The sequence below is a fragment of the Rhipicephalus microplus genome, chromosome X, assembly GCF_043290135.1.
Source record: "Rhipicephalus microplus isolate Deutch F79 chromosome X, USDA_Rmic, whole genome shotgun sequence".
Lineage (NCBI taxonomy): Eukaryota > Metazoa > Arthropoda > Arachnida > Ixodida > Ixodidae > Rhipicephalus > Rhipicephalus microplus.
The window spans coordinates 471,238,728-471,253,884 of NC_134710.1; the positions used below are offsets into that span (position 1 = coordinate 471,238,728).

Consider the following 15,157-nt stretch of genomic DNA (forward strand, 5'->3'; position numbering starts at 1 on the left):
GGCCGTTTCGCTAGCTTCAACTATACCAAATTTGGTATGACGGGACGTCAATAGATGACGAATGTACGATACCGGTGCAAACATGATAAATATCAGGTGCGTGTCATTTAACAACATGACTACATGCTACGCTCATGAAGCGCTCGTGGCCGTTTCGCTAGCTTCACATGTACCGAACTCAGTAATACGCAACGCGAACGAACGACATAGGTAAATGATCCATCCAAACATGACAATCACGACATGCGTGTCATGTAACAACATGACTATACGCCACACTCATGATGCGCTCACGGCCATTTTGCTAGCTTCACATGCGCCAAATTTTGTATTGCGTGACGTCATTGAGTGACGAAGGTATGCGACTGGTGAAAACATGATAATCATGAGATCCGTGTCATGTGAGAACATGGCTAGATACCACGCTCAAGGCGCCAATACATTTCGACGTGACATCGTGCGCGTGCTCGCCGGCGTTCATTTCGTCGCGTCACGCCGGCGTTGCCATGCCAGGCGCCAGTCTTATCATATACTCGCAGGTGCGCACCACGCGTTGCTTTGAAGCATGCGCGTTTCAGCGCATCCGCCGTCCCTCCATCAGGAAAAGAGGGAGACACAGTGTTGTATGGGAAACCCATCGGCCCCAAATGCAGCATGTCGCCTTTCGCGCCGATTGCCATTGGTCCGCGCCGACGGACGCTGGTCGCGCCTGGTGTCAGACTATAGAGTGCTCGCATTTCGCTAACGTAGCGTCGCTGTTCCCGGCGTGCGCGAGCGTCAACGCTACATTGCAGTATATGGGGCCCTTCATGATGCGCTCGCGGCTGTTTTGCTAACTCCACATATGCCAAATTAGTGCTACGTGACGTCAACGGATGACAAAAGTATATGACTGGTGCAAACATGATAATGCTGGCAAGCGTGTTATTTAGGAAAATGACAACATACCACGCTCATATCGTGCTCGCTGCTGTTTCGCTAGCTCCACATATACTAAATTTGGCATCACGTGACGTGAATAGATGACGAAGGTAAACGACACATCCAAACATGATAATCATGACAGGTAAGTCATGTACGGCAACGTTCACCTCTACTTCGTAACATTACGCTGATTTTGGAGTTACATATCAACCTTACCCATTCATGCTTCGCATATCATCGATTCCCACTGTACGTGGAATCTGCCATTTTTTTTTTTTTTAGGGGTGAAGCTCCTTATAGCGGCACCCATTCGTCCCCCGTAGAATGTAACAAGTATAACATTTTGACCTCCAAGGTGGTGCCGGTGAGAGACTTCTTCTGTGCGTTGTTGAATAATAAAAAATAGTGCTGAATGTACATGTCAATGGCTGCTAATGTGGAATGAGAGACAGGAGCATTCGGGTTTTAGTTAACGCGCAGGCTGCAATCACCATTATTAGCCATTGACATGTACATTGAGCACTATCTGACAAGAAAGGGTTGCTACGTTATACTCGCTAGGTGTAACCTCCTTAGCTTTAGAAAGGTTTAGCGAGCGTTGAGCCGCAGTGCCATGAATACAATGAACTTGTATATACCATGAATGAACTCGAGGTGGTTAAAAATGGGAAGTAGATACGAAGCGCAAGCCGTAAGAAAGTAAAAGCCGAATTCTCCGCCTCTGATTTCCCATTAGCAGACATTGGCATGTACATTGAGCACTATCTGACTGAAAAAGTTTGCTACGTCACACTCGCTGAGCGTAACCTCCTTGGTTTTCGAAAGGTTTAGCGAGCGTTCGGCCGCAGTGCCAAAAATACAGTGAACTAGTATATACCATGAACTCGAGGTGGTTAAAGGTGGGAAGTGGACCCGAAGCGCAAGCCGTAAAAAAGTGTGCGTGTGCCACCTCTCGTTTAGTCCTTGGAATGTCCGCTGGTAGGCCGTGCTTCTATATGGGGAATATATGATGAAAAGATGCGAGATGGTGGTACTTGGAGTGTTGAATAGATGGACGAACGGACGCATAGACAGATGCATGGATGGACGCATGAAGGGACGCAGAGACGGCTGCATGGACGAACGCAGGGACGGACGCACGAACAGACGCACGCACGGACGGGCTGATGGACGCATGGACGGTCACACTGACGGACGCATGGACGGACGGAAGCAAGAACGAATGGACGGACGAATTCTTCGCCCCACTCTCCATCATTCACTCCGTGGATATGCTGCGATTTTTTTTTTGTACTGAATGCTGGTTAACTTTCATTCAGTAAAAGTTTTTCAGCCTATCGTTCTTGAAGTGCCAATAAGCACGCGGCAGGGATTGATATTTAAAAACAAAACAGTGAGCTAATTTCTACTTTCTGTGTCTTGACCCACTGCGAAAACCTAGCGGAAAGCGTGTCACGGAAAAAAAGGCTCAGTGTAGATTCCTGCTCAAGGCGCTTTCATGCGAGCCAAATGCGCAGACATCCGTCTGCTCTGATTTAGCGCCTATTTGAAAAGCCAAAAATAATCTACAGGCCCACACTGCGATGTTCCTTGTAATCATATAGGCCTTTCGCCACGTAAAGTACCATAATACGTCATTTTTTCGGGTGCAGATAAAACAAGCCAATTGTTTTAGTTGTCATTCTGTCGCTCTGTAGACAGCTCTCGCTGTCCGATAAACGCACACTTCTTTTTTCAAGCAAAAGCAAAACAAAATATGTATTCAGCGTTTAGCGATGCCCTCACGTGCGTCCATGGCAATTAGAATATAACCTCGAGCAAACGTGCCTCACAACGAACGGCAGAGGCGCGAGTGTCGTGCTCCCTGAATCCCAAAGGCGTCGCCATGCAGCCCCAAGGGTGGGCGAAACGCGGGCCGCACTTCAATGGGCCCGGTGCGAATTCCGACCACGGCTGGACGAGATTACGCCGATCAGGGCCATGCTTGGTGGAGCACCTGCACGCTCCGTGCACCGCGATAGATTTCTTTTCGCCCCTGTCACACGACTGCGAGGATTTCAGCTTTCTCAACACGCTGATCTGCTCTACCACGTCCTCGTGTATGTCTCGTCATGCTTTATATGGTGAATTTTGTTTTTGTCGCAGCCCGCCTGAATCTCTACCTCAAACTTTTAACGAAACAACGGGGAAATTATGAACGGCTTGTTTCCTTGTTAGACGTAACCTAATACCATAATTGATATGTGGGGTTTAACGTCCGAAAACCAGCATATGATTATAAGAGACGCCGTAGTGGAGGGCTCCGTAAGTTTAGGCCACCTGGGGTTCTTTAATGTGCACCCAACTCTAGCACATGGGTCTACAACACTTTAGCCTTCACCGAAAATGCAGCCGCCGCAGCCGGGATTCGATCCCGCGACCTGCGGGTCAGCAGCCGAATACCTTATAACCACTACACCACCATGGCGGAGCCTTGTTTAACTACAGTACAGTAACTGTGACATTAATGTAAGGAAACTAAAATGGGTGAAAAACCCCTGCCTCCAGCAAGTGAATTTTTCTTCCACTTTCTTTTTTTTCTTTATACGTATGTCATAATCAGTACAATTAAACATGTACCTTCATTAGTTCTCTTGTGAAAGATAATCGGTAATTTCGAACGTCGCTTTACTCGCAGGGGACCAAAGAACAGTCACAAAGACAGTGCAAGTCACCAGAGACAGCTGGTCCCCACTATAGCCATGAATTCTGGCCGTTTTGTAATATTATCTATTGCTTTCAGTGAGAAAATTCGTGACCATCAAATGGTATTAGAATCGTACTGATTTCTTGTTTCACAATTTATGACTATAAAGCTTGATTACGTGTCTTAAAAATGAATACAGAATCTCGCCCATTCATTGGTGCTGCTGCTTTTGAAGAGATGACACTAGATAATACATACATGCAATGATGGACATGATAATTTTGAAAGTGCGTTAAATATATACATGTTTTTGTAACAGTGTATAACACATTTTGGTACGAACTCTTTCTTGTCAAGTTTCATTGTATAGAGATTACATTCTTCCCCCAATAGTGTAACAGCAATTCTGTGATACATGAAATGTTCTGTGGTACAGGAAATAGATAGATAGATAGATAGATAGATAGATAGATAGATAGATAGATAGATAGATAGATAGATAGATAGATAGATAGATAGATAGATAGATAGATAGATAGATAGATAGATAGATAGATAGATAGATAGATAGATAGATAGATAGATAGATAGATAGATAGATAGATAGATAGATAGATAGATAGATAGATAGATAGATAGATAGAAACGCGCAAAGTTTTTGCTGTTCACTAGGAAATGCTTCGCATTCATTCAGCTGGGGACAAGAGGTAACTGACATATGCACTTTTGTTCTTTCGGCCACAATGGTGTCCTTCCACAACGCAGTTCAACGAAAGAACGTACTGAAAAGTTACAACGTAAAGATGCAAAATGCGAGTCATGCATAGCCTCTACAAGCGCTCGCAGACCGAGAACCTGCTAGAAGGCATACACGTCATTTTAAACCAAGAACCTAAAGAATGGGGTAAGAGTGGGACAGAAGGCGGCACGGCACAAAAAGGAGATTGTTAAGAAAAAGGTGGCAGAAGGGGATAGTAAAAGGCAACCGCTCATATTTTTCTCGGTAAGCCAGCCAAGGAGTGTCGTCCACGTGAAGCGAGGGTCAAAAGGGTGTGTCACCCCACTAGGGATCCTTAAAGGTACAATTACCCGGTATCGGCTCTACACCCAAAATTTTCCTTTCACTGGGCATGACTCACCTACGCATTGCTTTCAGCCGGAGCGGGGTGACAGCACCTTCCCCTTTGGCTCGGGTTCGTGTTGACGCTACTCAAGCAGATGAACCCAAAAAGATTGATTGATATGTGGGGTTTAACATCCCAAAAGCCCCAAAAAAAACGGTACAATCGTTTATGCTATAACTATACCGGCGTTTGAGTTTTTGTACTTATCACGAACTGTTGAAGAAGTTAGTGACATCTGGTTCGTCATCTATTGTAGCTCAAAACAGGTCATTTTGATCAACGGCACGGTTTACCAAATATTGAAGAGGAGTTCTTAATTAAAACGATAGAATAATAAATAAAAATATGCATAATATGCTATTTCTCGAGGTATTCTTTACAAGGTTTCATTCAAATTAATAAGCACCTTATAGACGGCATGATCAGGCTTACGTTTTAATGAATATCGAATAGATATCGCGCCAAATAGGAAACACACACACACACACACACACACACACACACATATATATATATATATATATATATATATATATATATATATATATATATATATATATATATGTATATATATATATATATATATATATATATATATATATATAAAATATATAAGGGAGAGAAGTGTATACCTAAAGGCTCGTATTTCCGTGTTTTAACACAATATTAATGAGATATAACAGACAGTAATGCCAAGGAAAGTACAGGGGAAGTTATTAGAACCAATGGAATGTAAATAAGAAGAAAGAAGAGAGAAAAGTGGATGAAAAAATTACCAGCTGTGAGCAGGAATCGAACCTACGACCTTCGAATAACGCGTTCGATGCTCTAACCACTGAGCTATCACAGCGGCCGTCCCTCCATCCACTTTTTGGGGTTTATATGTGAATTTAGAAGTAGGAGTGACAGTCAGCGCCATCTATAAGCCAAACAACGAGTGTGAAAACACTCTTATTCGCATGTTTGGCGCCACGTAGCACGTGAACTTATAATGAGCGGGCAGCTGATTAATTGTCCCTCTTATACAACCTAAACACACCAAGTCTGCCAGTACGAGACCCTCGTTCAATGAAATAAGGGAGAGAAGTGTATACCTAAAGGCTCGTATTTCCGTGTTTTAACACAATATTAATGAGATATAACAGACAGTAATGCCAAGGAATGTACAGGGGAAGTTATTAGAACCAATGGAATGTAAATAAGAAGAAAGAAGAGGTCGTAGGTTCGATTCCTGCTCACAGCTGGTAATTTTTTCATCCACTTTTCTCTCTTCTTTCTTCTTATTTACATTCCATTGGTTCTAATAACTTCCCCTGTACATTCCTTGGCATTACTGTCTGTTATATCTCATTAATATTGTGTTAAAACACGGAAATACGAGCCTTTAGGTATACACTTCTCTGCCTTATTTCATTGAACGAGGGTCTCGTACTGGCAGACTTGGTGTGTTTAGGTTGTATAAGAGGGACAATTAATCAGCTGCCCGCTCATTATAAGTTCATGTGCTACGTGGCGCCAAACATGCGAATAAGAGTGTTTTCACACTCGTTGTTTGGCTTATAGATGGCGCTGACTGTCACTCCTACTTCTAAATTCACATATAAACCCCAAAAAGTGCATGGAGGGACGGCCGCTGTGATAGCTCAGTGGTTAGAGCATCGAACGCGTTATTCGAAGGTCGTAGGTTCGATTCCTGCCCACAGCTGGTAATTTTTTCATCCACTTTTCTCTCTTCTTTCTTCTTATATACATTCCATTGGTTCTAATAACTTCCCCTGTACATTCCTTGGCATTACTGTCTGTTATATCTCATTAATATTGTGTTAAAACACGGAAATACGAGCCTTTAGGTATACACTTCTCTCCCTTATTTCCATGAACGAGGGTCTCGTACTGGCAGACTTGGTGTGTTTAGGTTGTATAAGAGGGACAATTAATCAGCTGCCCGCTCATTATAAGTTCACGTGCTACGTGGCGCCAAACATCCGAATAAGAGTGTTTTCACACTCGTTGTTTGGCTTATAGATGGCGCTGACTGTCACTCCTACTTCTAAATTCACATATAAACCCCAAAAAGTGGATGGAGGGACGGCCGCTGTGATAGCTCAGTGGTTAGAGCATCGAACGCGTTATTCGAAGGTCGTAGGTTCGATTCCTGCCCACAGCTGGTAATTTTTTCATCCACTTTCCTCTCTTCTTTCTTCTTATATACATTCCATTGGTTCTAATAACTTCCCCTGTACATTCCTTGGCATTACTGTCTGTTATATCTCATATATATATATATATATATATATATATATATATATATATATATATATATATATATAAATATATATATATATATATATATATTATATATATATAAGGGAGAGAAGTGTATACCTAAGGGCTCGTGTTTCCGTGTTTTAAAATGAGATATAACAGAGAGTTGATTGATTTGTGGGGTTTAACGTCCCAAAACCACCATATGATTATGAGAGACGCCGTAGTGGAGAGCTCCGGAAATTTCGACCACGTGGGGTTCTTTAACGTGCGCCCAAATCTGAGCACACGGGCCTACAACATTTCCGCCTCCATCGGAAATGCTGCCGCCGCAGCCGGGAATCGAACCCGCGACCTGCGGGTATATAACAGACAGTAATGCCAAGGAATGTACAGGGGGAGTTTATTAGAACCAATGTATATAAGAAGAAAGAAGAGTGGATGAAGAAATAACCAGCCGTGAGCAGGAATCGAACCTACAACCTTTGAATAACGCGTTCCATGCTCGAACGCGTTATTCGAAGGTCGTAGGTTCGATTCCTGCTCACAGCTGGTAATTTTTTCATCCACTTTTCTTTCTTCTTTCTTCTTATATACATTGGTTCTAATAAACTCCCCCTGTACATTCCTTGGCATTACTGTCTGTTATATCTCATATATATATATATATATATATAGAAGAAACAGAAGTTAGCGGTTGTCTTAATTTTTTATTACCAACGGTTTCGACCGGTGAACTGCTCTTCGTCAGAGATAATATATATATATATATATATATATATATATATATATATATATATATATATATATATATATATATATATATATATATATATATATATATATATATATATATATATATATATATATAAGACATTATCAACAGAGCCCGAGCACCATGTAAATAAAATTTTCTTCTCATGACACGAATGTAGTTTTTTCTACAGAAGCCATGGTCGCGCTAAAGCATGGAGCCAGGATTGCTTGAAAGCCGAACGTATGAATACAAAAAGCGAAATTTCACTTAATTGACAAAAAAAAACATACTCCATTTTTTGTCCACGCATGTCAGCACCCGCTCCCCAATCTGGTAATCCCATAAAAGTTACATTTCGAAGTCAGCGTCTAACAAACGCACTGCTACGCGCAGCTTTTTTGTTTGTTCTTTGGCGTACTGCTCCACTGAGCAGGTCACCACACAGTACATCCAGCTGTTATTTAACACTTCATTGGATAGTGTTCTGTTCCTTCATCGGTTCAGAGGAGTTGTATTGTAAACCTGTTGGTTTCCGTTTAAATTTCGCATTACTTACCAGGGTACATACTGCACAAACCTAGCCATGTTGCCTGTTTCAAACAGACAACAAGAGTCTACGGGCCCGCTATGTGCTGTAGTAGAGTCTACTACAGCACATAGCGAGCCCATAGACAGCAAATTTTTCCGGGGTGGAGGACATGAAATATATCTACTTTCGTTATTTATTCTCGGTAAAACACTCTGCAACATCTAAATTTTCTAAGGAGAAAAACCCCCTCTGTGGCTACGGGCCTAGCTTGCAAAAAGGGCCATGCTGCTTAGCGCTGCTTCTGATCCGGCAAACCACTGGCTTGCGCAACTGCGCAAACACTCGTTTTTGCATGGCCACGCGCACTCCGTGCGCGCATGCACATTTAGCCATTTCCACACGTCATAACGGAGGAAAACGCGAGTTGCCTGATCGCTCCTCCTGGCCGAGTGAAAATGGTCTGTAATTTTAAGTATAAGGGAAAACACGTGGTACCTTGTAACGTTTTCCAGACATTCATTTTATTTGTCAATCATTTGGCAATGCTTCTTCAATTAGGAGCAAAAGGGTGGAGAAGCCACAGCTAACTTTGGTACATATACGAAAAAAGGAAAACAAGGTAAATACAAGCAAGCAAGCTAAAGAGAAAAAAAATCAGCAATATACTGGACTCAATGAACATAATACAAATTTGAAGCATACGTTTGCAGAGTAAGAGACATAAACCGTGATGTGAAATCAATCACAAATAGGTAAAAAAATCAAACTCGTGCTTCAATAAAGCTGTAACCAAGGCCGTTGAAAATTATCTGCACGAAGCGCGTTGTGCAGCCATGCGTTATGTTACGCTCACGGCGTGGGCGGACGATCACTCCGACCACTGGCCAAACGCTAAAAGCACGAAAAGGAATTGTTAAGAACTGCTGATCTTCGCGGTAGTCTATTACACTGAAAAAATGCACGATAATGACAATATTCTTGAAAACATTCGTCCAAGCAGTGCATGGAAGCAGGTATACACGGCACATGTCAACATTTGAGTCTTCTCAAAATAAAAACTAGCTCCTGCCATTCGTAACAAAATCAAAAACGAAAAGGTGACACTATCAAATTATACATACTCGCAGGTGCCGTTAGTAAAAATTGAGGCCAAAAAATAAGAACCAAAGCTGTTGATTCCAAAATAAATATAAAATACTAAATTCGCGTTTCAGCGCAGTGCTATAAGCATGTGTTTGCATCATTTTAGCATATGTTCTGCTTATTTTAAACTCTGGCATCAGTTTTGGAACAGCACATTTTCACGCTCGAAAAATATTGCTCACTTATCATGATCTTCTTTGTTTTTCTAGCAATATGTTCTACACGACAATGTGACTGTAAAACACATTTAATGGGTTGCAGGGCGTTGCACATTGCATTATTTGTTTTTTTTTATTCTTTCAATTTTTTTATTGTTAGCGCTGCTGTACAGCACGCTACCTTGTGTGACAGATTTCTCAAGCTTTGATTTGTTTGCCTTGAAGCAAACCATCTTAAAAAGTGCGTTGTTTAAGACAACTTGTTATTCAAGCAGCGGAGTGTCTCGAGCAGGTTTCTGGTAAAGGGTAGTAATGGTGACTTAGTGCATGACAGACTATTTGCACCACGTGGTGTTGAGCTGAGTGCTGCGCATGCGTCAACAGTGTTTCCCTCTATCACCCCAGGCTCACGTCGCCTGTGGTGAATTTGCAGACTAGAGTTTTAATCTCGTCCCCTTCGAGCTCCAGTGACGGGTGAAACCGGATCGTCAGGCTGTTCGTGAAGCTGCCAGTCGCGTCCTGCAAAAGTAGTTGGAAGAATAATGAATCGCCATTTGAATGATACAAATAGAATCAGGGTATTTGACAACAACAGAGAGCCACTAAGAGAAGGAATGGCTAGAAAAACAAAAATTGAATAAAAAAGTGGCTGAAACAGTGGCTACATAAAATTTTTCGAATAGCAGATTGATATAGTAACTGTAAAATATCATCTTTAAGGCCATCGAAGACGAAGAGCAAAAAAAAAAGTGCCCGTGGGTGCGAGCGCGCGCCCCTTCACTTCTTTATTAACCCTTTGTGGGTTCGCCTATACTTTTGATATAAAAAGTGGCTGTGGTATTTACATACTAGTAGTACACTCTTAGAAAAGAAGTAGGAGTACTTGCTAACTTAGGGGTAGTAATGCTTTGTCACATATGTTACAACCCTGGTAGTAAGCGCAGTTAGTAACGACGAGGGCAGTAACAGTTACTACCCTTGCTGTTACTACCAGCATTTAGTAACTGTTACTAACCTAGCCGTTACCACTCAGGGGTAGTAACTTTTAAAGGTTTCAAGAAAAAAAGTAGTAACCGATGACACCCTGTTCATTCATTTTGGCGTATTATTTATTCATTGCTAATGCTGGTTAATGAATGTTTTATTACTACACAACCTCGGGTGATGTGGCGTGGTGTGTCACAATTGCGAAGAATACATGGGCCTAGCAAGTTCACTATTTTTTACGCATACACAAAGAAGTAACCGTTAAGAATATACAGCGCCTAATTTGCAGCTGCATGTCCGGCACAGGACAGCCCTTGTTTTTCGGGATGAATTAAAACAAATGTGAACCTATAGCACTACATTATACTACCTAAGTACGTGTGTTTGATGAAGTAGCACAAGACCTTAAATTAGCTTTACTTATAAAAAATTATATGTCATATCTATTGATTACAAAAGGGCCACAAAAATACGCTATGTACAGTGGCCTAAACAAGGTACCGAACTCATTCTCAACGTTGTTCAATGCTTCACACGGCTAGTATATCAGCGGTGAAATGGTCATGATCGTTCTTGGGGTTGGACGCACCAAAATAATGATAATATTTGCAGACCCGCCACAGTGGACTAAATGTGACCGTCCTCGTGGCTAATTGTGACCTTCTGCTTATTTTGATCAACCAGTCTTATTAATTTGCTGCAATTTACTAAGTTTATTGTAATTGTCTATTGCTGTAATTTACTAAGCTTATTGTAATTGTCTATTACAACGCGTGTAGCAGTGCTTATGGTTCGTTAACTTGTACTTCTCCGTTTCGACAATATCGGAATGAATTTTACATATCTCGGTTGCGTAATTTAAGACAAAATGTTTTCCTGATCTATGGATATCTTCTGTGTCATTTTTCTGTTTAATGATGATACTTTGAGACGATTTCTCTTATAAATTATCAGAATCAGATACGCACAAAATTTTTTATTAGATAGTCAACAGCTTGGTGGCAAAAAGGTAGTGACAGGGGAACAAACGTAGTAACAGCTACAGTTACTACTTATTTCATTCCGGTTACTGTTTACTAACCTAGGTAGGAAACAGGTCGCAAAAGTTAACGGTTTCAGCTAATAAATGTTAACTAATGTAGGTAGCAAACAGGTAGCAAAAGGATAGTAACGGTCCAAGAAAAGCCGTAAGCGCTGCAGTTACTACCTGTTTGCTTGCAGTTGCTACATTTTTACAAATTTTTAAAAGTGTAGTAGTAGTAGTAGTAATACACTTTTATTTTCAGCCACAAACTAAAGGCCGAGCTTTTTGACTGCCTGCGCGACCAGTCGACGTTGTTCTTCACCTAATCAAACAAGAAGAACATAAAACAAACTTCCTAAAATTCAAGCCACTCTGGAAAAAAGTGCGACACATAAGTTCTCTTGACTCGTGACAGATTTTACAGTGTGAAAACATTGTCCCACTTATATTTATGAAGGCACCATCTCGCGATTGCATTACCGGACATTTGCGATGAAACTACCGAAATAAGTGGCACGGTGCAACGCTGCTCAAGTTACACAAAGGATCGGTAGCTGCGTTTGCTGCTGTTGCCGTAGAAACTTATAGGAACGAAGCACGAATAGTGCCCGCGACTGGTATAGCTGACGACAAAGAGCTTCCGGTGCGATCTCTCCAGGAGAATTTGCGTGTTCCACTGCAAATTTGGCGGCATGCAATATGAGTACTCGCTCAAGAATTTCGGCGGCTGCTCCCGATCTCCCAGTGCAAAAATGTCGTTAATAAGCTTTACTACTTCTCACTTTTTTTCCCCTAATGAATAGATCCGTGCTTTCAGTTGCGTAGCACGAGTGCTCGAACATAGTATATATATATATATATATATATATATATATATATATATATAAGGGAAAGAAGTGTATACCTAAGGGCTCGTTTTTTCCGTGTTTTTAACACAATAATAATGAGATATAACAGACAGTAATGCCAAGGAATGTACAGGGGACGTTATTAACATTAATGGAATGTAAATAAGAAGAAAGAAAAGTGGATGAAAAAATTACCAACTGTAAGCAGGAATCGAACCTACGACCTTCGAATTACGCGTTCGATATATATATATATATATATATATATATATATATATATATATATATATATATATATATATATATATATATAATGCTCGCATAGCACGTGCATTTCAAAAATGCACGTTTTTTATTAATGCACGCGGTATGCGTAGTACGCACACGTGGCCGTTCGGCTGCTTATCAGTGCATGATGGGTAGTTGGCCCACTGGTATATGCATATTTTTCTTTTTCTTTTTTTTCTCTCTCTTTTTTTCTTTCTCTCTCTCGGCTGGACGATGGCATAAAAGCGCGTCGGAGCTTACTAAATTTTGTCTGATGAAGATAGGTCACCGATCGAAACGTCACCAATAAAACGTTTTTTAGAGGCGTATACTTATTTTGATTGATATGTGGGGTTTAACGTCCCAAAACCACTATATGATTATGAGAGACGCCGTAGTGGAGGGCTCCGGAAATTTAGACCACCTGGGGTTCTTTAACGTGCACCCAAATCTGAGCACACGGGCCTACAACATTTCCGCCTCCATCGGAAATGCAGCCGCCGCAGCCGGGATTTGAACCCGCGCCTTGCGGGTCAGCAGCCGAGTACCTTAGCCATTAGACCACCGTGGTGGGGCACTTATTTTTCCCACGTATATATATATATATATATATATATATATATATATATATATATATATATATATATATATATATATATATATATATATATATATATATATATATATATATATATATGTAATAAACAAAGAAAACTCAACAACTTTGCGCCTGGTCCGTTTAGGTTAGACTAAACAGCTGCTTTGCAGGTCTCGTACGTGTGGAGATGTGTTGCCTAAAGCGAGCAAGAAAACGTGAGGTTGATGAAACAAAGAAGCTTACGAAAGCAGAATGGCAATAGGAGTATTAGACGCAAGGGTTTCTGGGTGTGCTTGTTGGTTCATCAACATTCTGGCGAAATGGCGCGAGTGACGGGACAAAGAATATCCAGGATGCAGCGCTAAAGGCAGCGCTGTGTTCGGTGTGTATTCGGCGTATGTGTGTCCACGGTATATTCTTCGTTCCGTCACCTGCGCTGTTTCACCACAAGGAAAACCAACATCACAAAAATCATGAAACAGCGACAATGCTTGAACATACGAAACAGAGGGAATAAGACCTGCCAAATTACACTGCGCTTTCAAGACGAGGAATAGCCGCAAAGTTAGCGCTGGCACTACATCAAGTTGGTTAATTGATATTGCGAAACTAAGCAGTAAATGAAAATGCAAAAACAGTGTGACGTACTCTAGGAAATAGCAACATGATTTTGGTCACACGGTCCTCGAGTGGGCCGGCATATTTTTAAGCTCTGGCTAGAATTACCTGTGACACCCTGTATAGACCTCGGTCAACTCAATTTAGAAAATGGAATAGGGCAAGAAACAATACGAACATGAGAGGAGACAGAGACGACGCTGATTAACAACCAGTCGTTATTGCGTTTGTACGTGTCGTCTTAGTGTTCTTTGCTGAGCTGTTTCATCGTCTAAGTTCAGTTAACGAAGGTATATATACTTTTGTACAGACGCCAAGGGCTCGTTGCCAAACACGATTTTTTTTCTTTTGACAAGGCTATCAATCAATTAGCTTGTCTTAAGGAAGTTCATTTTTAGCGCTACTTCAATACTTTTTTGATTAGAGTCATCATTCATATATTGCAATTTTGTGCTCTCACTACTGAAAAGCAGGGGCATAGGAAAAAAACGTTTCTTTCGAGGGAGGGTGAGGGGTGGAGTGGGCCTGGTGTGTGCCCCTCTAGCTACGCCATTGCTGAAAAGTGCTAATTCCGCAAACTGTGATTTGCTGAGACATTCTTCTTTACTCTTTTTTTTTTACTATTTCTCCTCAATGTAGCTGTTCGAATAACTTTTTCTGGACAAGCAGTCGGCACTAATGCAACAATTTCATTTGCTGGATGGGCCACTTTCTTAGAATCTTCCTGCTTTTTATTGAGCCTACTAGCTTTGCGATCTTAGTATACGTATATTGGCTATACGTTTCTGTAGCATGTTCAAAGTACTCCTTGTTGACAAAATGCCTCCGGAACTGCTGTATCTCCATCGTGTCGAATGTCTTCTCGTGGTATGCGGACGTTATATGAAGGGTTTTGTTGTACTCGGCAGACTGTTCTGATACTTCATTAACCACGTAATTGTGATCCACTGCACAAAATTCCTTCCTAAGCTGATGGGCTGTCTGGCTTGGTTGACGTTTATAATTTTTCTCCTTTCCTTTTAGGAGCTATCGTTATAAATAATTTGTACAATACTGAACTACGCAGGCGGGTCTTTTATTTCTTTATATATTTAGCGTCTTCCTTGTGGGTTTAGGTTGCGTTTTTCAAGCTCACTTATAAATTTAAGCTGTTAAGACACCGAGTGTAAAGTGTGCGCATACGTGCATATATAAAGTGCTTTTGTTTCACTCAGTTGAACTGTCTAGTA

At 41.2% G+C, this 15,157-nt stretch overlaps 1 protein-coding gene across 1 annotated transcript in view; it reads right to left on the reverse strand.

Moving 5' to 3' along the window:
* Window positions 1–8,781: 8,781 nt before the first annotated feature.
* Window positions 8,782–15,157, reverse strand: part of LOC119160816 (uncharacterized) — a 43,340-nt gene continuing 36,964 nt past the window's right edge. The window contains exon 4 of the mRNA XM_037413064.2: window positions 8,782–10,105. Coding sequence (XP_037268961.1) covers window positions 9,983–10,105 — 123 coding nt within the window. The 3' untranslated portion in view covers window positions 8,782–9,982. The remainder of the gene's footprint in view (window positions 10,106–15,157) is intronic.